This window comes from Ruditapes philippinarum, unplaced genomic scaffold (genome assembly GCF_026571515.1).
Source record: "Ruditapes philippinarum isolate M1 unplaced genomic scaffold, ASM2657151v2 ctg2922_1_1_1_1, whole genome shotgun sequence".
Classification (NCBI taxonomy): Eukaryota; Metazoa; Mollusca; class Bivalvia; order Venerida; family Veneridae; genus Ruditapes; species Ruditapes philippinarum.
Genome location: NW_026865831.1, coordinates 176926 through 200363, shown reverse-complemented (window position 1 = coordinate 200363; position 23438 = coordinate 176926). Strand labels below are relative to the sequence as shown.

Below are 23438 nucleotides of genomic sequence, written 5' to 3'. Positions count from 1 at the left end.
TAAGTTTTACAACAAATATTTACAGATATGTTTATATTGTAGACAAACCATCAATTTATTATAATATAACATGCTACATTTTGTCACCTATGTATTAGGTCATTGCAACCGTTTGAAATGAGAAAAGATAAAATGAGCCGCGTCACGACAAAACCAACATTATGGGTTTGTGACCAGCATTGATCCAGACCAGCCTGCACATCCGCGCAGCCTGATCAGGATCCATGCTGTTCGCTTTTAAACCCTAAAGCAAATACAGAAACTGATAGCGAACAGCATGGATCCTGATCAGACAGCGCGGATGCGCAGGCTGGTCTGGATCCATGCTGGTCGCAAACCCATTATGTTGGTTTTGTCGTGACACCGCTCAAATAATCTTGGACTTGGTGACACTTAACAAGCTGACTAATACAAGTCAACCCCTCAAATAAAATACAAACCTTTATAATCTATATAAAGTCTAATAAATTTTGCTATAAAAAAATCACAAATATTGAAAGCTCCAAATAAATGTAGGAAATCAAAAGTTCCTTAAGTAAGCAGTATTGTTATTATGTCATGAGTAATAAAACTATTGTTTATCAAAAAGACAATTCAACTTGTTTTCCTAGAAACAGACTTATAAATATTTCATCTTTTATAAAAACTCTGCTTATTTTTATTTTAAAAGCTCTAACTCTACATAAAACTATTTTTTAAAAGTAAAAATATCTCTAAATCTTAAAACAAAATAATACTTGAAATATACAACTCATAAAAAATCTAAATAAATATTTTGATATTTTTTTAAATAAAAAACCTGGCCAAATGAATAAAATTAAAATCTCTAAAATCTAACAATTTAATACTCTATGTAATATATTTTAATTTTGTAAACTATTAAAGAACATGAGGCAACAAAAATTACTTTTACATAATAAATATCCTTTTAAAGTTTTTGTATCTAAATGACATATTTCTCCATCCAAAGAGTTTGGTGGCATTCTGAATCAGATCTGTTTATGGTGGCAATATTTACAATATAATTATGCAAGTATCTGGCACTGTTTATTTAGTGTAGGTTCACAGCACTTGCAGATATAAATTCTCATATTCTTTATTAAGGTTTTCATTAAAAATGTCCAATCTACAAATAAACCTGAGATTCAATACTAGATCAGGTTAAAATTCTTCAATCACGGAACAAAAATAAATGTTTGGTGGTGTAAGTTGTGAATTATTTCAATGAAGAATTTTGGAATGACATTTAAAAAATGGGATTTTTATGTGGCCCTTTGTGTATGAATTCTAGATGCTAGAATTGATGTGACATTTGGGTGACTACTCTTACTATTCAGAGGGTGCCATGAAAATAAGCTGGTCTATATTTTTTTAATATTGCCATTAACTGTAATTTTATTAACTTTTTTTGACTTAAACTTGTTTTCAAACGAAAAGAATTAGTCCCAGTTTCATGTACATGCTCCATCCATTGTCAACATGTTAATCATCTTCATCTATAATATACATGTATTATAACAAAAACAACAAGCCACAAATTAAACTACAAATATGAAATGGAATATGATTACAAAAATACAACAAAATAACAACAAATTTTAACAGTTTCAGTAACATATGTAAACTATTTTATAAAGATAGATCTACATCTAAAATAAATATCACAGAGACATTGTGTCAAGTTTAAAACAATCAGTTATTCATCAATCACACAGTTGCATCCACCTTCAAGGGTATAAAGCTGTAACTGGCAAAATGTAAATCCTAAACTGTTCAAACATGTTATTTGAGAAAAGATTATTAACAAAGAGTGACTCTGTTACATAACATGCATGACCATCATACTGGTAACAGTAACAAGAATGTCAGGGGACGGAATTTGTGAAAATACTTTTTAATTTCTTAAAAATTGACAAATTTCATTCAATTTAAATACTTTTGGTATAATTCTCATTACTATACAAACAATTTTGCTATTTGTTATTTTGGTGATAACACACACAACTCTATATGGCTGTATATAGTGGAACCCCATTGTATCGTGCTATTCATTGTATTGATCTAATTACAAATCTTCAGATTTTTTGCAAAATACGTCACCTACTGATTGTTAACATTTACAACAGTGTCACGAAAATCTTTCGTATTTATTTTTGTGCAGTAAAATGATCAAAAACATGTTTCCAGTACCGTAAGACGTTAATTGTAGATAATAAATAGACTTATAAATAGTGTGTTCTTATTAAAAGTACGTTTACTGTCTGTTAAAAGTTCCTAAATTTATGCTGACATTTTAAAAAAGACATCTATGTTTCTAATTGACTGAAAAATCTAACATAGAGATGGTTCAGGCTTCCCAAACTTTGGCTAACTGAGCGATTCTCACAATGCATCGATATAATGGCGTGACCTAATTCTTCAACATGTCTGTAAATATCCGTATATTCCAAAGTTAAAAACTATATATCAGTGATGTTTGCCATGTAAATATTATGGCAAAAGGGTCAAAATAAATGATACAAAATAAATATTCAGGGAGATTTGAATTTTTTAAATGCAGTTGTGATTTATGGGTAAATAGATCGATACAACGGGGTTCCAGGCTACCCTCTAAGTCATTAAGAGTTCATCAAGGTAAATCTCAATAAACATACAGGCAACACAGCATTTTATCAACAACTGTCACTTGACCAAATTATGTAGAAACTATCCTTTACTAGTATCAAGCAAGGAACATGGGCAAGACTAAGTTACTAATTCAATAAAGTGATGTAAGAGCTTGCTTAATATATCATACATACAACATACACACAGCTACAGCAGAACTTTCGTCTGCAAATAAAGGCCTTTGCTTAGTGGTAGGAACATTACTTCATCTTTAAAACTATAGTGACATATATGTATTGATGAAACATCATGTATTGCATGAAAAAACTACACAAAAGACATAGAATTTTTCCCTGTGTTTGTAAAATGATAAGATAATTATGCCAAATTTTACTTCATTATTTATAGAATCTAATGACTGTCATACTTCTGAATTACTTTAGAAATGTTTAGATACAAAAATTCTTCTTTCTTCAGTTTACCAGCAACTGGTTTTATTCCAATAAAACATTGAAAATCAATATATTTCTTACTATGAAATATTCATGACTTAACAATTACTATTCACTAACAAATCATTTCTTAATACATATAAAAAATATTCAAATTCTGAATATTTCATAGAATTCAGTTTATAAAAGGTCATATCACTTAACTACAGTATGAATAAATAAATGCAGCATTTACCTAAATCTATGCTTAACTAATATCAATATATACATTGTAAACTTGAACAAATCAAACCAATGAAAAGTTATATACCATTTAATATTGTCAATAAACAGCAAGTAGGCCAAAATCGTTGCGTAAAATAATGAAACAGTCTGAAAGGTGAGTAATGTAATAATACAATTACATGTCACAAGTATTCACATAAATTCTGAAGATGTCTTCTGTATTTACATCAAATTTTAGTCATGAAACTTTGCGCAAAATATACAAATATGTCAAAATAATAACAATACAAACAAGCAAGTAGATAATGCCAAATTCAGTGTACTAAATCCAACATTAAACCTAATATTAGACTTGTAGTCATCCACATTTACAAATTACATTTTGTTCAAAATCTATGATCATTCAAAGCAAAGTCATGGAACTACATAAATGTAGGCAGTAGAAGTCTATGTAAGTTTGAAATTAAACATTTAAATTTGTTTTGAATAGAAAGTGGATAACAATGACGGGACATTTGAGCTATTGACCGTGTAACCGCACAACATTCAGTATGGTATTTGACCGTGTAACTGTACAACATTCAGTATGGTATTTGACCGTATAACTGTACAACATTCAGTATGGTATTTGACTATGTAACTGTACAACATTCAGTATGGTATTTGACCGTATAACTGTACAACATTCAGTATGGTATTAAACTATACAGCTCAATCTTGTGATGCCTCATCTCTTATACTGTCAAGGAATGATGTATGTGTTCTTTCCATTCTTTGTTGTTGTTCTTCATAAAGCCTCTTCTTCTCCTGTGCAGGGGTAAAAAAAAAAAAATAATTACTGTTACTGCATTATTTAAAGAAGATAAAAAACTGAAAAATACTTTCAGGTATTGAGAAAGATTATTTGATAATAAATTTATATATATGTAATCTAAAATCAACTAAAATAATTGATTATATTCAAGATTATTAAATGAAATTTCTCAAAATGAATCTCATGTATTCTAAATAATTCTAGTAAATTATTGTTTACAATATTAAAATACACCATAATTTATTGATTGAATTAATATTTCTGGCGCTGATAACATTTCAAATCTATATAAAATCTGGTATTTTGAAAGTTTGATAAATTATAACAAGAGGGCCATGATGGCCCTGAAGTCGCTCACCTGTATATAGGCCCCCGGAGCGGGGCCAGTTTAAACCCCAGGGCTTTTATTTGAACAAACTTGGTAGACACCCATTAGAAGATGTTTCATGCAAAACATCTAAGATCTAGCTGGTCAAGTTTTTTCTTTACACATATAGTTAAAAACAATGACACACCTGGGGCAGGGGCAGTTTTGACCCAAGGCTTTTATTTAATTATTTATTTAATCTTTGTAGACACTTACTAGAAAATGTTTCATGCTTAATATCTAAACTCTAGCTATTCGGGTTCTTTAAAAAAAGATTTTTAAGTTTTTGCTATACACATATAAGGAAAATCAATGTCCCCCGGGGCGGGGTCAATTTTGACCCCAGGGCTTTTATTTGAACAAACTTGGTAGACACCCATTAGAAGATGTTTCATGCTAAATATCTTAGCTCTAGCTCTTTGGGTTCTTTAAAAGAATTTTTTTAAAGTTTTTACTATATGCATATAGGGAAAATCAATGACCCCCATGGGGCGGGGTCAATTTTGACCCCAGGGCTTTCATTTGAACAAACTTGGTAGACACCTCACAAGAAGATGCTTCGTGCTTAATATCTTAGCTCTAGCTCTTTGGGTTCTTTAAAAGAAGATTTTTAAAGTTTTTACTATATGCATATAGGGAAAATCAATGACCCCCTGGGGCGGGGCCAATTTTGACCCCAGGGCTTTTATTTGAACAAACTTGGTAGACACTAACTAGAAGATGCTTTGTGCTGAATATCTTAGCTCTAGCTCTTTGGGTTCTTTAAAAGAAGATTTTTAAAGTTTTTACTGTATGCATATAGGGAAAATCAATGACCCCCTGGGGCGGGGCCAATTTTGACCCCAGAGCTTTTATTTGAACAAACTTGGTAGACACTCACTAGAAGATGTTTCATACCAAATATCTAAGCTCTAGCTCTTCGGGTTTTTTAGAAGAAGATATTTAAAGTTTTTTCTTTTGGTTGCCATGACAACCAGAGTTCTGCATGGAATTAAATTCTTTGAACAATTTCAAAGGTGACTACCAAAGGAACATTCCTGTGAAGTTTGGATGAAATTGGCTTAATGGTTTATGAGGAGATGTCATTTAAAGTAAAAGTTTACGGACGACGGACGAAAAGCGATCACAAAAGCTCACCCTGTCACTTTGTGACAGTTGAGCTAAAAACAAAACAAACAACCACAACAAAACAATCTTTTAAATACAACACATGAAAGTTCTCATTATTTCATCATGAAACTATAAGATTTTATACTATTTTTAGCTCAAAAAGTAATTTAGACAAGATTATGTAGACTTGTTTATGCACTAGATATATTAAAAAATATTTGATGTACTGGATATATACCAGTAAGACGATCAAAGTACAGACAACATATTACATTATACATGTACATCACAGACATGTTACAAAACATTTTTGTTGACTTACAAAGTGAAAGTGACATATATATAACAGATGGTATGAATTATTTAGATGAGTTATTGTAAATTATCAAATAACAGTTATTTTCTTATATCAATATTGTATAGTGTAAGAATACAACATATTACAAAAAAGAAGTACCATGCTTTCTTGCAATATTTCTTTGTTATGTTCTTCTTTCTAATAAAATTAGTAAACATTCAAAACTTCCATCATTTATCCTAGCAGAGATAAGTAAGAATTTTAAATTTAGAAAGAGAATAACCTAGCTAGAAACAAGAAACATGGCAATGCCACGAAACCAGGTTTTCAATTATCTCCATTGTAGATAAATATGTTGTATTTGACATACAAATACAAGCAATAAACAATGTAACTATGTGCAATGTAAAACATGAATAATGTAGGAGGAATTGCCACAGAAGAAGTGTTCACTATATATTCTGTATAAGGAAAAAATATATTCTGGCCATAATTAGGTCAAAAATTATCCAATCAAAAAACCTCTACAATATGCGCCAGGGCACTTGATGACATGGCTTCTGTGAAAGTTTGAACAAAATCTGTTGAGAAATGTAGGACTAGTTCAGCACAGAAGAATTTGTTCACTATATATTGAGGAAAAAAAAACAAAGGGGCATAATTAGGTCAAATATTATCCAATCACAAAACCCCGACAATATGCGCCAGGGCACTTGATAACAAAGCTTCTGTGAAAGTTTGGTCAAAATCCATCGAGAAATGTAGGAGAAGTTGCGCACGGTAGAAATTGTTCACTATATATTCTTTATAAGGAAAAAAACAAAGGGCCATAATTACGTTAAATATTATCCAATCACAAAACCCCGATAAGATGTGCCAGGGCACTTGATAACAAAGCTTCTGAGAAAGTTTGGTTAAAATCCGTTGAGAAATGTAGGAGGAGTTGCGCACAGAAGAAATTGTTCACTATATATTCTACATAAAGAAAAAAAAACAAAGGGCCATAATTAGGTCAAATATTATCCAATCACAAAACCTGGACAATATGTGCCAGGGCACTTGATGACATTGCTTCTGTGAAAGTTTGGTCAAAATCCTTTGAGAAATGTAGGAGGAGTTGCGCACAGAAGAAATTGTTCACTATATATTCTATATAAGGAAAATAAAACAAAGGGCCATAATTAGGTCAAATATTATCCAATCGCAAAACCCCGACATTATGTGCCAGAGCACTTGATGACAAAGCTTCTGTGAAAGTTTGGTCAAAATCTGTTGAGAAATGATGGAGGAGTTGCGCACAGAAGAAATAGTTCACTATATATTCTATATAAGAAAAAACAACAAAGGGCCATAATTAGGTCAAATATTATCCAATGGCAAAACCCCGACAATATGCGCCAGGGCACTTGATGACAAAGCTTCTGTGAAAGTTTGGTCAAAATCCGTTGAGAAATGTAGGAGGAGTTGCGCACAGAAGAAATTGTTTACGCCCGCCCGCCCGCCCGCCCGCCCGTCCGCCCATCCGCCCGCCGACATGCCTCAATCTAATAACCAGTTTTTTCCTTCGGAAAACCTGGTTAAAAAAGACTGAAAATAAAGACTGAAGTAAACAGTAAGAATATTCGAAGAAAAGAAGATCTTATGAAGTCTGTTGCAATGTATTTATATTATTCATCGGAAAAAAGAAAATGCTTCCTACAAGACTTATAAATAAAATCATACTTTAATTATATTGACAAACTGTAGATGTAAAAGCATCTAATTTTAAAATGCAAATCATACATATTTGTTTATACACATGCTTTACTTTATTGCACTGTGTTAATTGTTTACTTTTTGCATGGTCCAGAGGCCTAAAAGCAAATATAATTTGGTGGTTGAATGCAACACTAATTGAACATATACAACCGTATGTCTAGTTTTCCATGTCTCTAACTTTAAAATCTGAGGGCATAGAGGTAAAACCACCTATTATAATAATTATGTTCCTTACTGAACAGTAATCTGACAGAATTCCCTATCCATCTGACTAAATGAACATTTTCAACATCATATTACATGTAATATTGCCTATAAATAATCAATTCACATTTGAACATCTATTAATACCATCGTTCAATATAATACACAGTGATTCATGCAATGTGACCGACCTTTATTTGTGCTACATTGTTTTTTCTACCTTCACTCTGGCTGCCTGCATTTGCCCTCGATGAATCCGGGTTAGTCTGCAAATAATGAAACCAAACCCAAACAACTGTGTTAGTTCATGCTTTAAAGTCTGGACACTAAACTTAAAACTTGTTTCATTAAGCACATCAATGTCAAGCTAGAACCATCCTTAACCCCCTCCCCCCGCCCCCTCCATCCAGATTGTGACCCAGAAATAATTAAATATGCACTCCTGTACAATACTGAAATAAAAAGTATAGATCTAAGAAAATAGATAATGAAAACAATCTTTCTAGCTCTGATAAAAGAATAAAAGAAAGCCAATAGTATGCATCAAATCAAGGGATTGTAATGCAATGTCCATAGAGGTTAGATAAAGAAATAAAGAAACTTTTGCATTCAATCCTCAAAATGATTGTCCTAAGCTTAGTTATCAAAAATTTAATGTTTACAATAAAAAGTTACACTATATTCTACGCAAAGTTTTCTGTTTATTATTTATCTATCTAAAATATTGAGAAAACTATTGTATTAAAACTGTTTCAGCTATAATATATGTATATCATTTTGACTATCATGCAAAGAAACTTCTATTTATCAATCTTGATAATGGCTACTAGATGTCTGGGATTTTTGTTGTTGTTTTTTTTAAGTATCTAAATGTATCTAAATAATTTGACTTAGTAACTTTGATTTAAGCAAATAAGTGTTTTCAAAGAACCCAGAATAAGTTAAAAGAAAAACCATTTTGAACAACTATAATTAAGTAAATTATTATTGAAACATTACAGGTCACCCAGCATGGTAATAAGCTTGGTTTGATTGTGCCTGACATTGCACATAAACATCTTATCTAGCTTTACCATGTAAGTTATATAACAAATCAAGGCATTAAAGAAAACTGGTTATATATCACTTGTCACAGCATGGGGCACTTCTGTAACTCCACTTCACGAGAACAACACACCTTCCACCTTATACTTAAAGCTTAAACTTTCCTTTTTGTAATTTTAAAAGCTATCACATTTTGTCTAGTCACAAAACTTAAAAGATATGTCAGCCAATGAAATTACATGCTTGCTGAATAATTCTTAATAAGAAAAATAAATTCATACTCTATGAAATAAACCCTGGACAAATGGACTAGAAAAATAGCATTGAGATACATTATGTAATAGCGAGAAAGAAAATCTCTCTCTCAGTGGAAGGTGTGTTATCAAAAAGCTTAGCATTTTTAGTGCTTATAAATAAGTGAGATTACCAAATTTTCAGCTATCGATTGTCAACTTTTTTATGTTTTTAATTTCTTCTAAAATATACAAAACTACATCTAAGAATACAAATTTATTTATTTAAAATGGAAAAAGGTTAAGAAACTATATTAATAATTTTAAGAAAAGAAAAAAAAAATTCTGATATAACATTCAATGTAAAAAAGTATCTATAAAGATCTAGAAAGAACTAGATTATAATTAAGATACTGAATAGATGTAGAATATCAACAAATGTCATGTTTAGTTCTGCATGAAGCATTACAAGACTGACAGATGACACATAGAGATTATCAGATTAATATATTAGACTAGCAGACATTAGCCCTGTATCTTACATCATTTTGCCACATATTGTCTAGGTTTCTCTCATGTGATCTGTCTTCTTGTATGGGATCCAGTCTGAAAATTAAAACATGATCTTTAAAACATTTGCCTCTATGACAAAAATATCTATAAATCAGTAAAGAGAAAATATCACCTCAGCAGACATCGGTATCTGTTATCTATGTAATAAAAATATTACACTATACTTATAAATTGAAATGTAAAATGTATCATGCTGTATAATAAATGTATAAAATTTTTGTATCTTTTTAAATTATGCTATGTTTATGAAAATTACAGTTCATAGTAAATGCCTATGAATAATTCCCACCCACATGAACTTCTAACTTACCCAAATATTCTTACAAACAAATAAACACTTCAGAACATCAAGCCAATATTCCCGAATATAATTGTTAGAATATGTATTTATTGTAATCAAAGTAGGGCTGAACTCATACATATGTAAAGCATAAACTAGGTTACCCTTTTCTTGTCCTCAATGCATGAAGACTGCTGTTAGGATCATGTGACTCATCAATACATTTGCGTATAAAGGTTGCCACTTCCTGGTGCTGGTATTCCTCCGCAAGGTCCAGTGGTGTTCGACCTAGCTGGTCTTCTGCTGAAAGACTCGAACGGTTGGCTATCAACCACTTCACACATTCTAAATGACCACTGAAAAAAAAAGAGGAAACAAATTTAAGAATAGATAAAACATTTAGTGACCACATAATTAGAAAGGTAAATGTAATTTATTTAATTTATTGAACAAAAAAAACCAGTAAGGTTTTAGAGCCTGAAATAATACAAAGACATAAAGATTATTTGTTACCAAAAATTAACTTACTTCATTGCTGCTACATGAAGTGGTGTCTGTTTGTCAACTGATCTACAGGTCAAGGTTGCACCCATAGCAGCAAGTACCTGCAAGAAAAAAATACATATAATTTTATATAAATTCAATAATAAATTATGCAGGAACAGTTTGTTACAACTTGTCACCATAACATATTATACTGATTGTAACTGTTGGAAGGGATATTATCAATATCTGACTGTAATAATTAAAAGACAGGTATGTATTTGTAAATAATGAAGTAGTCAATCATAAGGACGGCCCCTCCACGCTTTGGGAATAGACTTTCAGATTTTCAAATCCCTGGTTAAAACTGAACCCTGCAGAGGCAGTCAGATGTTAAAATTCCTGCTTTTCCCCAGACGGAATACCATTCTGTGTCCCTACCGAGCTATCAGGCCAATTACTTATCTTCTCCCCTAAAAAGTGAACAGTTCTAAGCCATGACACATACATAATATTATTTGATGAAACAAATGTTTTGCACTACAACAATAATATAATGATGTTAACTTACAATCATACAGTTAAGATGTCCATTCATTGCAGCAAGATGTATAGCAGTATAGCCTGTCTGTGTCTCTGTGTTCAAGTTTATAGTAAGAGCTGTCAGCCACTTTACTATTTCTAGTCGACCCTGTTGTGTGGCTATATGTAGGGGAGTTAATCCTGTTTCATCTTTAGATCTGAATTAGAAATATAACAATTTGTAAAATATCTTCAAACGAATATTCCCTTTGTTTATATTGTGTTTACACTAAGTCTTGCTGAATAGGCATAGTAAGTCTGCATACTTCTTGTAAAAACAAAATGTTAGTAATACGCTTAAGTGCAGCGATTCAACACTCATAAGGTTGGTAAGTGATGCAAATTTAAGTACTCACATCAACACAAGTAAATAAATTTTGCTCTCTCTCAATCCTTAAAGGCCCATTAAGCCTCATAAATGATATCATTTTAATTTTTTCAAAAGCTATTTAGTTTTGGTATCCTGTTACAGACTTCACTAGCCAATTTTTCTAAGCCATCTTTTGATTCTTTTGTGTTCTGGTAATTAGTACAGTTTTAGTGAATTAGTATTTTGTATGGAAGTCAAAATACCACTATATTTTGTTCCTTTTGCATTTGGGTAATCATTACAGTTAAAGTGAATTAGTGTTTGTATTGAAGTCAAAATTCTCACAAATTATTTCATATGTCATGCTATTTTCTTCAGGTGATAAGCATCTCAAAAGTTCTAAAACATTTATTACTTCATTATAAAACACAGTCATTTGTCTATTATACAGTAAGAAAGATCTATTCATTTCTTAAGGCATAATGTCCCTGTAAGGGATTCCAGATAGAATACTTATGTTGCGCAGACTGGCCTAGCTCTAAACTGATGGCATAGTGCTCAAAATAATCAGCTTTATGTGACAATGGTTGGTAAAAAAAGAACGCTCACTCTTTCATCTCTGGGAAATAGTTAATGAGATGTTGCATCCTCTCTAGATTCCCTGATCGTGCTGCGTCATGTATAGTTGGACCCTGTAATACCTGTTTACGTTCTGTTTCCTCAACATCATGTTCATGCTTCTTCTCTGCCGATGCTGCTTCTAAACCAGCCTGATATATATCATACAAATATACATTTAAACCAATCTGATACATAATACAAATAAAACATTTAAACCAGTCTGATATATATCGTACAAATATACATTTAAACCAGTCTGATATATTATACAAATAAAACATTTAAACCAGTCTGATATATATCATACAAATACACATTTAAACCAATCTGATATATTATACAAATAAAACATTTAAACCAGTCTGATATATATCATACAAATATACATTTTTACTCTCGTGCAAAATATCAATATAACATCTAGCTTATGTTAGTTTTTCCATGTAATGGTGGTAGCAATAATTTTGTGACTAATTTCAACTACTCAACCTTGTCAACAAAATTTGAGCTGTGTCATGACAAAACCAGAATAATGGGTTTGCGACCAGCATGGATCCAGACCAGCCTGCGCTTCCAGTCTGATCTGGATCCATGCTCTTCGCTTACAAATCCTATAACAAGTAGAAAAACTGATAGCGAACAGCATGGATCCTGATCAGACTGCGCAGATATGCAGGCTGGTCTGGATCCATGCTGCTCGCAAACCCATTATGTTGGTTTTGTCGTGACACGGCTCATTTATTATCAACAAACATACAAAACATTTATGCAACAGACCATTACGGAATCATAAAGAGTAATTTCTGACATACAAACTTAATATGAAATCTGATTTTATGTAGTGAAAAAAATTCTGTAATAAATAAATGCTTGCTTACTGACAATTGTATATTGAATAATTTATTAACATGCTTGTGTACTATGACACAATATTTAGATTTTTGGACCAGTATTTACCTTATATCCTGAGAGATATTCTTCCTCAGCTGTATGTCCCTCCTGATCGTAACTTCTGAATGTAAATGTAGGACCAGCACTTTTACTGTCAAAGAAATCATCTTTCTGAGTCTTTTTAGGTGGAGTTAACTCCCTTTGTTTTGTTGGTGTTTTTGATCTCTTCGGAGATGTGGGAGTTTTACGTCCTCTTCTATTCCTGCTATCTGTTATGTATAATGTTATGTCTGAATCCAAATTTCACAAAAATTAATTTCGCTGTAAACTGATAATAACACCCAAATAAATTCTTACGCTACATCAATACATTCTACACATTATGGTTTCATTCTATTTAATTCATCATAATCAGGCACAATTTATTCTATGACAGTAAATAAAATTACCTGACACTTGACATTCATAAGAACGGAAACAAAAAGAGACATTGAATGATCTGTCATATAATTTGCTGATTTTTCTAACAAAATACTGACTAACAAAGGCAATTTATAAATAAATAGATACATACATTCACTTCAATCAATCCTACAATATATTACAATATTCTCGCAATAATTTGATCGTTTAATTCCCTTACCTATATTCAAGTAGCTATTGCAATGGAATACCATATGTCTTTAGTAAGGTTCGGTCATGAAAGGTCAAGTAAATGCAGTTCAGCGGACTTATTATTTCAAAATCATATGATAATTAAGTAAGTGGTATGATGGGCGTACCTGAGCTTGAGGATGAGTCAGAACTGGAGCTATAAGATGTTGTGGAATCTGTGTCACTGTCCCTTCTCTCTCCTCGACTACCTTTCAAAGATTCTAAACTACGTTTATCATCTTTTGAAGCTTTACTGTCGGTAGAATTGTCATGTATTCTTCTGTCACGACCAGCTTTAGGTGAAGATCTTCCTTTTATATCATCATATGCTGAAATATTCAACAACAATTTACAATCATTCAAGCTTCTTTTCTACATAGAAATGTACACATAATTTCATTAATTAAGGAAAAGATTAGCAGACTAATTGCACTTTTCATAACAAAAAAAACATGCTTATCTTGAAATAGTTGATGACATGTAGGTATATATTCTATTTGTACAGCAATTTTGTTTTGTTTACAAACTAAGCAAATATCCGTAAGAAATTTGATAAGCAGTTATATTTTTATATGAAATATATCATACACATACATGTGAACTCTCCCACTTTTAGCAGGAGACTCCCAATGTCTGAAGCCATATTTTCAAATATTTTTCTTAAAATAAGGGGTATTTTCACAAATTAAAGAAATCTCCCCTCTTTTGATAACAGAACTTTCTTTTGTTTATTGCAAATTCTTAAATCTTCCTCTTTTTGAAGAAAAATCTCTCACTTGATCAGCGAAAAAAGTTCAGATGTATGAAAACTATGCATACAATATGATATATACCTTCTACAAATGCCCGTTCACAATCCAGGTTCAGATCTTTGTATGTTTTCCTGTTTCCATTTTTACCCGACAGCCACCCGTCACATTTAAACTCATAAATACGTTTATCATTCATGTCATACACTGACACACCATCAAGGTACCAAGCATAGCCTAAAATATAAACATTAAATGTTTTAATCTATGTTTCATTTCTCATTTCATGTTATGTTCTTATGATAATATTTTACAGTACAAAAATGTATGTTACTCTCATTTCTTTTCGTAAAATTTTAACAAGAAACATGGCAATGCCACGAAACCAGGTTTTCAAAAATGTTGTTCTGATTCTATACTATAGTATGAATTTTGGAATGAAGATTGCTATGAATATTCAAAAGATTATAACATGACATGAAGGAAAAGATAATATTCATGAGAATACATGATAATGAGTAGGATGTAAATTTCGGCTAACAATACTGTCTGCAAGGAGTATACTTAATAATGAGACAACAATTTGAGTTAAATGAAAGCAAGTTTGAGAGGGTTCTATAGATGTTTTAGTACAATCATTGAGACATCAACTGCTGAAAAAGAAAGCAAATAGATTATATTGTTAAAATGGGCAACAATTGTTAATCAATGTTATTACCCGACTCTATATAGCGACTTTCGAAAATGAAAACAACTTTCATTAAAAATTGCGCTAAATTCCGAGATGGATTCAATGAGATCTTCAGGATGAAGTCAATTCAAGGTCAACATCATATAGAAATATACGCTTGCTCTAAAATTCTTCAAAAAGTTCAAATTTTTTAAAATTTTCAAGTTACAAAGTAGACATGAAATAATATATCATATCTTTTTTAAATTACCTCCAAAGATGATATGACCTTTGACTGCCAAATCAAGTTAAAATCATGTAAACAGGATTTTCAATGTTAATGTCACTGTGACCTTGACCTTGGAGCCAGCCATGCGGAACATGCGTTCTGCACGTCATCTTGATGTGGTAAACATTTGTCTGAAGTTTCATCAAAATTCTTCAAAGGGTTGAAGAGTTACAGAGCGGACAGGATTTTCAAAGTTTATGTCACTGTGACCTTGACCTTGGAGCCAGCCATGCGGAACATGCGTTCTGCACGTCATCTTGATGTGGTAAACATTTGTCTGAAGTTTCATCAAAATTCTTCAAAGGGTTGAAGAGTTACAGAGCGGACAGGATTTTCAATGTTAATGTCACTGTGACCTTGACCTTGGAGCCAGCCATGCGGAACATGCGTTCTGCACGTCATCTTGATGTGGTAAACATTTGTCTGAAGTTTCATCAAAATTCTTCAAAGGGTTGAAGAGTTACAGAGCGGACAGGATTTTCAATGTTTATGTCACTGTGACCTTGACCTTGGAGCCAGCCATGCGGAACATGCGTTCTGCACGTCATCTTGATGTGGTAAACATTTGTCTGAAGTTTCATCAAAATTCTTCAAAGGGTTGAAGAGTTACAGAGCGGACAGGATTTTCAATGTTAATGTCACTGTGACCTTGACCTTGGAGCCAGCCATGCGGAACATGCCTTCTGCACGTCATCTTGATGTGGTAAACATTTGTCTGAAGTTTCATCAAAATTCTTCAAAGGGTTGAAGAGTTACAGAGCGGACACAATTTCGTTTGACGCCCGCCCGCCCATCCGCCCATCCGCCCAGCCGCCCATCCGCCCATCCGCCCATCCCGCCCGCCATACCCCAATCTAATAACCAGGATTTTCAAAATTGAAAACCTGGTTAAAAAAGCTAATAATGCTAAAACTTAAGATCATCAAAGAAACCTCTCAACATTATACAGAATTTTAATGTGAGTGAAACTGATATCTTCCTGTATTTTACTTCAAAGGTAAAAACATATAGCATGTGAGTTCAAGTACCTATAAACTAGAGCAAATCACTACAGGAAAATTTTTCTTTGTTTTAACTGACATTAATTCTAAATGTCTAAATTACATTAATTCTAAATGTCTCAATTTAGAATTTATTAAATGATTTTTAACCTATTAAGTAGTATTGAAAAGAAAAATGATAATTTTGTTTACAAGTTAGACAAAAATTTTATATATTAAATTTACATACTCATTTCTGGTCTGTCATGTCCTATTTTGATTTTACGAAGTTTTCCAACATGATGTGCTGGAAATAGGAAGACATCTTCCTGTAAAACAAATAAAAAGTTTACTAAAATATAGTCCATATTCTTTTTTGCTTTTTCTTTTTATTTTAATGTCCCAAGAAAGTAATTCAATATATTAGTTAACATAATATCACAACATTCGTGCATCATACTGTCACTTTAAATAATTATTCAAGTTAGAAAACTTTACTCATTTTAAAAGGTTCTATGCATTGTTTTAAGGACCTGAAATAATAATCACTATATATTAAAACAGTAAAAGACAACATGTTTCCATATCATATTACCTTTCCCCTCTGAAATTTCACTTTATTTCTTGAAGATTTCCCTAAAAGCATTTCTTTAGTTCTTCCCTTTTCACCATACAGAGTTACCCTGACATCAGCTTTAGTTGCTGCACCCACACGGTCCCCGGTCCTCACATACAGCTGGTACTCACACCATGGTCCATCTTTTACCTCATCCTCATTCTTTATAGAGAATGTTTTAATATAAATATTGAATAATTTAAATATTGAATCATCACTTCAAAAGCTATTGACCTATTAGCAAATGGTTATGCCATGCATTATCAAACAAGAGCTGTCAGTAGGACAGCAACGCTCGACTATTCTTAGTGCTTGATAGTGAAAGAGCCTTGATAATGTAAAATTTTCTGAGTTAACAAAAGGGCAAAAATTTTTCTTTAAATCCATGTTACAGTAAAAGGCATTGGAGAGAGGCCTATTATGCTCTCAAAGGAGAGTATACAATTTCAACTTGTTTCAAATCCAGATGTCAATAGAATATGAAAATATCTGAGGTGGTATGCAAACCTAAATGTAAATTCTAAGTCGAAAAAGGGGCATTATTCTGTCAATGTTTCATAGAGTTACCTCCTCCTGTCTACAGGTTGAGGTCATGATGGTAAACAACTGTGCAAAGTTTCAAAGCCATATGTCAATGGACTTTGATAAATATTTGAGGTATAAAAAAACTTTAACGTAAATTCTAAGTCGAAAAAGGGGCATTTTATTGTCAAAATGCTTGATACAGTTACCTTCTCCTGTCTACAGGTTGGGTTCATGATGGTGAACAAGTGTGCAAAGTTTCAAAGCCATATGTCAATGGACTTTAAAAATATTTGAGGTATTACAAAAATTTAACGTAATTCCAAGTTGAAAAAGGGGCATAATTCTGTCAAAATGCTTGATACAAATACCTTCTCCTGTCTAAAGGTTGGGGTCATGATGGGGAACAAGTGTGCAAAGTTTCAAAGCCATATGTCAATGGACTTTGAAAATATTTGAGATATTACAAAAACTTTAACGTAAGTGGTTACGTAGAAGCCGACACCGACGCTCGGGTGACTACAATAGCTCTACTTGTTCTTATGGAATAGTCGAGCTAAAAATCATATACTAGCAATATACAGCAGAAATCTTGTTCCTTGAACAAGGCAGCTGGAACACCCTTGCAAATCTGACCTAAAGTATTTTTAATCTATACTGGTTAGTTTAATTCCAGATAGATATTTCATCATTCTAGTACAATACACAATTAATTTGACCCCCACAAAAATTCAGAAAGCCAGAACATTTTACTAGTTCCCATTAACTGAGGACAGCTTGAGCTTATTTTATTACATTACAATATAAACTAATTTTCTGTCTTAAGATATAGAATAGTTACCTTAGAACATATACATGCATGAATCATTTTTATGACTGAAAAATTATCTTAGCTATTTCTATCAGTTGTAACTGATTCTCTTTATTCTACAAATATTTAGTTACTTTTTTTTTTTAAATTCCCAAGAGTATATCAATTATCTGACAAATCTGTGTCAAATATACCACTTACATGATCATATTCCTCCAGCAGTCGTTTCTCAGTCTGTATACCAACATTATCTGCTGTCTGTGTCTCACTGTTCACAACCACATCCTCCTCGTCGGTTCTCCGTTCCGGTACATTAATCACTGTAGGTCTCGGTGGTGACGGAGGAACTGGATCTCGTTGTCGGTATTTGGCAGATTTCGGTCGTGGCGATGGTTTTGGTTCAGGTGTTTTGGATCTTGGTTCTCGTTCATGTTGTTGCCGCCTGACAAATATAATGAATATGAAATGTATTTAATTAATTCACACAATATAATAATCTTTCTCTTATAAACTATATATTGATTTATAAACCTTGCACTGATTTATACCTGTACAGATGCAAAGGACAGTTCAAAATTCAAAGCAGGATAGGTAAAAAACAAAACAAATTAAGCATGCTACAAGTTGAAGAATCTGTATTAGATAAATGGCAGATTCATATTTTAATCAATATATGTATTGACTCAGATATCATGTCTTTTTGTTTGTTTGTTTGTTTGCTGATGTTTTGTTTTACAATTTATTTGAGATTCTATTTTAAGTCAAGAAATTTCTATTATTCAGTAATACTGTATTTTAGGAATCAAAATATTGGTAATTTTGTTTGAGAAATTAATTTAAACATGCCATATACCACTATAACAAGCAGAGAGAGAGAGAGAGATCATGAGAAATGCTGATGATGATGTGCTTTTAAACATCCAAACCCGAATCATGATCAGATTAAGTATGAAAAAGTACTAGCTTTCGTAATGGGAACTAACATAAACAGTTATTGAAAAAAATTCAAACACACTGTTATGGAATTAAATAAGATTTTCTTATTATTATCTTTAAATAAGTGATGCAATGAATAAAAAGTATTTTTCTTTTTTTTTTTAAAATGTACCTAGTTTTCTTGACTTTACATGTTTGGACATATTTTATTTCACCAAAGCTGTGATGATTAATTGTATTAAATTTTCCTGCCTTGCAAGTGAAGGATAATTTACTGAAGATGTCCTTTCAGTATCTTTAAATGCAAGATACAACTCTAGCAGAACTTCTAATCTTCCAAAAGTTAACTCTCCCTTTTAAATTCTGAACATACATTTATTTTAGGCAAATGATTTGAAGTCAGAGACTTTAAGAATTTCCCCAAGGAAATTCTCTTTACTTCCTATATCTTATCACTTTGACATGAGATGATTATAGCAGGAAATGTGAACAATAGCAAATATCTTATAATGACAATAGATGTAAGAGAACAACAGATAGAGTAGATGTAACTCTAAAAGCAGTTTGTCAAGCTTGTTCCTGATTACCAACAAATTTTTTTTTGAAACAACCAATCACTGTTACCTTTTTATTCCATGACCGTTAGCCATATGTCTGCAATCATATTGGGCTTCATTACTTTATGTTTGGTTTTCAAGTATAGTTCTTCATTGACTTAACTTTTGTGTTACGTAAAATATTTGCTTTGGGTACTAGGCTACATATCAAAATAATTGTTTTAGTTTTTGTTTTGGGTTGAAGGCTTTATGTAAATAGACAGGACCGATAGCTTATGTTGAAATAATTTGGGCCTAACCCTTTTGCAATTTATTATTTCGAAAACCTGTTGTTTCTGTGTGTATTAACATATATATATATATATATATATATAAAAAAAAAAGTTCGATTCCTTGTGTGGATCTCATGTATAAACAAGAGCTGTCGGTAGGACAGCATGCTCGACTATTCTTAGTGCTTGATAGTAAAAAAAATGCCTGATACAGTTACCTCCTCCTGTTTACAGGTTGGGGTCATGATGGTGAACAAGTGTGCAAAGTTTCAAAGCCATATGTCAATGGACTTTGAAAATATTTGAACTATTACAAAAACTTTAACGTAAATTCTAAGTCGAAAAAGGGGCATAATTCTGTCAAAATGCTTGATAGAGTTACCTCCTCCTGTTTACAGGTTGGAGTCATGATGTTGAACAAGTGTGCAAAGTTTCAAAGCCATATGTCAATGGACTTTGAAAATATTTGAACTATTACAAAAACTTTAACGTAAATTCTAAGTCGAAAAAGGGGCATAATTCTGTCAAAATGCTTAATAGAGTTACCTCCTGCTGTCTACAGATTGGGGTCATGATGTTGAACAAGTGTGCAAAGTTTCAAAGCCATATGTCTATGGACTTTGAAATATTTGAACTATTACAAAAACTTTAACGTAAATTCTAAGTCGAAAAAGGGGCATAATTCTGTCAAAATGCTTGATAGAGTTACCTCCTCCTGTCTACAGGTTGGGGTCATGATGGTGAACAAGTGTGCAAAGTTTCAAAGCCATATGTCAATGGACTTTGAAAATATTTGAACTATTACAAAAACTTTAACGTAAATTCTAAGTCGAAAAAGGGGCATAATTCTGTCAAATGCTTGATAGAGTTACCTCCTCCTGTCTACAGGTTGGGGTCATGATGGTGAACAAGTGTGAAAAGTTTCAAAGCCATATGTCAATGGACTTTGAAAATATTTGAACTATTACAAAAACTTTAACGTAAATTCTAAGTCGAAAAAGGGGCATAATTCTGTCAAAATGCTTGATAGAGTTACCTCCTCCTGTCTACAGGTTGGGGTCATGATGGTGAACAAGTGTGCAAAGTTTCAAAGCCATATGTCAATGGACTTTGAAAATATTTGAACTATTACAAAAACTTTAACGTAAATTCTAAGTCGAAAAAGGGGCATAATTCTGTCAAAATGCTTGATAGAGTTACCTCCTCCTGTCTACAGGTTGGGGTCATGATGGTGAACAAGTGTGCAAAGTTTCAAAGCCATATGTCAATGGACTTTGAAAATATTTGAACTATTACAAAAACTTTAACATAAGTGGTTACGCCGACGCCGACGCCGACGCCGGCGCTCGGGTGACTGCAATAGCTCTACTTATTCTTATCGAATAGTCGAGCTAAAAAGTATGTTTTGGGAAATGCAGAGTACAAAGTTCGTTAATTTTATACGTTTATTTCTGTTAGCGCTTTCAAATGTTTTCACATATCTTCAGATATATATATATATCAGCTATTAAATATGATTAAATCTAATGTAAATAGGTTTTGGGTTTAAGACTGTATGTGGAGGCTTGTGCTTAGCATTAATGATTACATTTGGAATATATTTCATATATAATTTTGATAAAAAAGAAATGATAGAAAGTACTTACATAACCCAATCAGGAATAAAACTGTCATCATAAGACTGAAAACATAAAAAAAATGACAATGATATTATACAGACAATTCTGAATAATATAAAAAGTTAAAATGTCGCCCTGAAAGAACTGTTTCTTATAGGTTTATTTGGTGGTGAAAATGAAACATAAATATAATAAATAAACATCAATAACAACAAGATGAAAATACTGTTCTAAGCTGATGTAAAATTACTCATTTACAATAAATAAAAAGTTTATTTTTTTACTATGAACAAACAAGTACAAAATACAGAAAACGATTCTACAAGGTGGTAACGAAATTCTATCTTTTAACACTATTAATAAATTTAGACCTATAAAATAAACAAAAAAAGTTTTAACAATGACATTTTTATATCTTGAAAACAATAAATTGAGAAAAAATTCTACAAAATAAAATTCTCTCCATTACCTCTACCATTTATCAAATATTGAGCATTTAAGATCTTTGAAACTTTGTTTCAATTAAAGTAAACAAGTCACCATATTCTATATCCTATCATCATAAGAAACATGAATATCACTAATTTACTTACAGAGTCAAGTGACAACATCTGCATTAAATTTAACAACATAAATAAAAAGTTTACATACAAATATTTTAACTCTTTAAATAGTTGAGGAAATAGTTTTTGCTTGAATTTTATCCTGTATCCCTATTTTCACATCCAGTTAAATTTTTAGAGTACAGTCTTATATACATGTATATAGAAAAGACAGTGATTGTTGGAAGATTTTTTTTCTAACTCTACAAATATTGGTGAAGATGAATTACTGTGAATGTTTGTCATTTACAAAATAAACAAATGCAAGCATAAATGATAACAAAATAGCAACATTTATAAAGCCAGACAAAATGCAAATAACTATCTATCTTACTTTGTCATGCTAAATATATGTTTTATTTCTTTCACCCTAAACCTGCTAGAACCAAAAGTGGTTAGCATTTTACCCTTTGTAGGTAATTTCTGCATTTTGATATTTAAATCTTTGAAGACTTTGGTCTGTTCCATATTCAAAGCTGGAAAAATCCAGACTCTATTTTGCATATCAAACCCCTAAATGAAATAGGCAAGTCTCTATTTATAGAAAGACAAGTATATTATTGGGTATGTGTATATGACACATTTGATAGGCAGAAATAAAATTCTAGACATTTTTCTGTCAATTTTTGTGTAAACACTCATTTAAGTGCATGTTTTCAACTATCATAAAATTATGTTTGAGGCAGGTCTTTACCTCTAAAATGTACACATAATTCATACCAATATACACTGCCACCCTGTTATAACACTTTTAGGCCTTGGTTCCACCCCCAAAAATGTATTTCTTGCTATAAATCATAAAAGAGGAGGATTATATATCAGAATTCCATAAGGCATTTATACCACCGTTTGAGAACTTGGACTGCAATTTGAGTGTTATAACAGGGTGCCTGTGAATTTGGTGTTTCAATATCTGTCCAATTTTGCAAATAATTCAGAAACTTCATAAAAAGTTTGGATTGTAAGCCTGACTACACAAGATGTGTGTTAAAATTTTTTTTTACAAAAGTTAAAAATTTCATGGACAGTATGTTCTCAAATACATAACTTTTGAGGATATAAAACTGCCTCAACTAAACAACATCAAGAGAACATGTATAGAATACAAGCAGAGAGTGTACAAGTAATATTTGTGAAACATGAAGTACCAGGTTCACTTTCTCAGACTGAGGTCGCCTCTCGTTTTCTTCCTTTTCCTGAAACCATCCAGTCAAATACATAATTACCAGCCACATCGTAGTTTAATTTACAGTAATGTTAATGTATAATTGATAAAAGAAATGTGAAAAGAAGGTTATAAAAGACCTGG

At 31.9% G+C, this 23438-nt stretch overlaps 1 protein-coding gene across 16 annotated transcripts in view; it reads right to left on the bottom strand.

The window, feature by feature from the left end:
- Positions 1–1225: 1225 nt before the first annotated feature.
- Positions 1226–23438, bottom strand: part of LOC132730471 (uncharacterized) — a 38686-nt gene continuing 16473 nt past the window's right edge. For 2 of the 16 annotated variants that reach the window (XM_060716413.1, XM_060716400.1), the window contains 17 exons: positions 23278–23325; positions 21555–21589; positions 19704–19733; positions 18345–18585; positions 16790–16972; positions 16445–16523; positions 14340–14492; positions 13635–13835; positions 12919–13121; positions 11950–12110; positions 11020–11188; positions 10494–10570; positions 10130–10321; positions 9655–9718; positions 8027–8101; positions 6033–6071; positions 3848–4091 (listed from right to left, as the gene is read on the bottom strand). In XM_060716413.1, coding sequence (XP_060572396.1) covers positions 3996–4091; positions 6033–6071; positions 8027–8101; positions 9655–9718; positions 10130–10321; positions 10494–10570; positions 11020–11188; positions 11950–12110; positions 12919–13121; positions 13635–13835; positions 14340–14492; positions 16445–16523; positions 16790–16972; positions 18345–18585; positions 19704–19733; positions 21555–21589; positions 23278–23325 — 2046 coding nt within the window. In that variant the 3' untranslated portion in view covers positions 3848–3995. Of the gene's footprint in view, positions 3821–3847; positions 4092–6032; positions 6072–8026; positions 8102–9306; positions 9355–9654; positions 9719–10129; positions 10322–10493; positions 10571–11019; positions 11189–11949; positions 12111–12918; positions 13122–13634; positions 13836–14339; positions 14493–16444; positions 16524–16789; positions 16973–18344; positions 18586–19703; positions 19734–21554; positions 21590–22120; positions 22139–23277; positions 23326–23438 lie in introns of those variants that run through there. The other 14 variants (XM_060716399.1, XM_060716404.1, XM_060716410.1 and 11 more) reach the window with 12 other exon arrangements.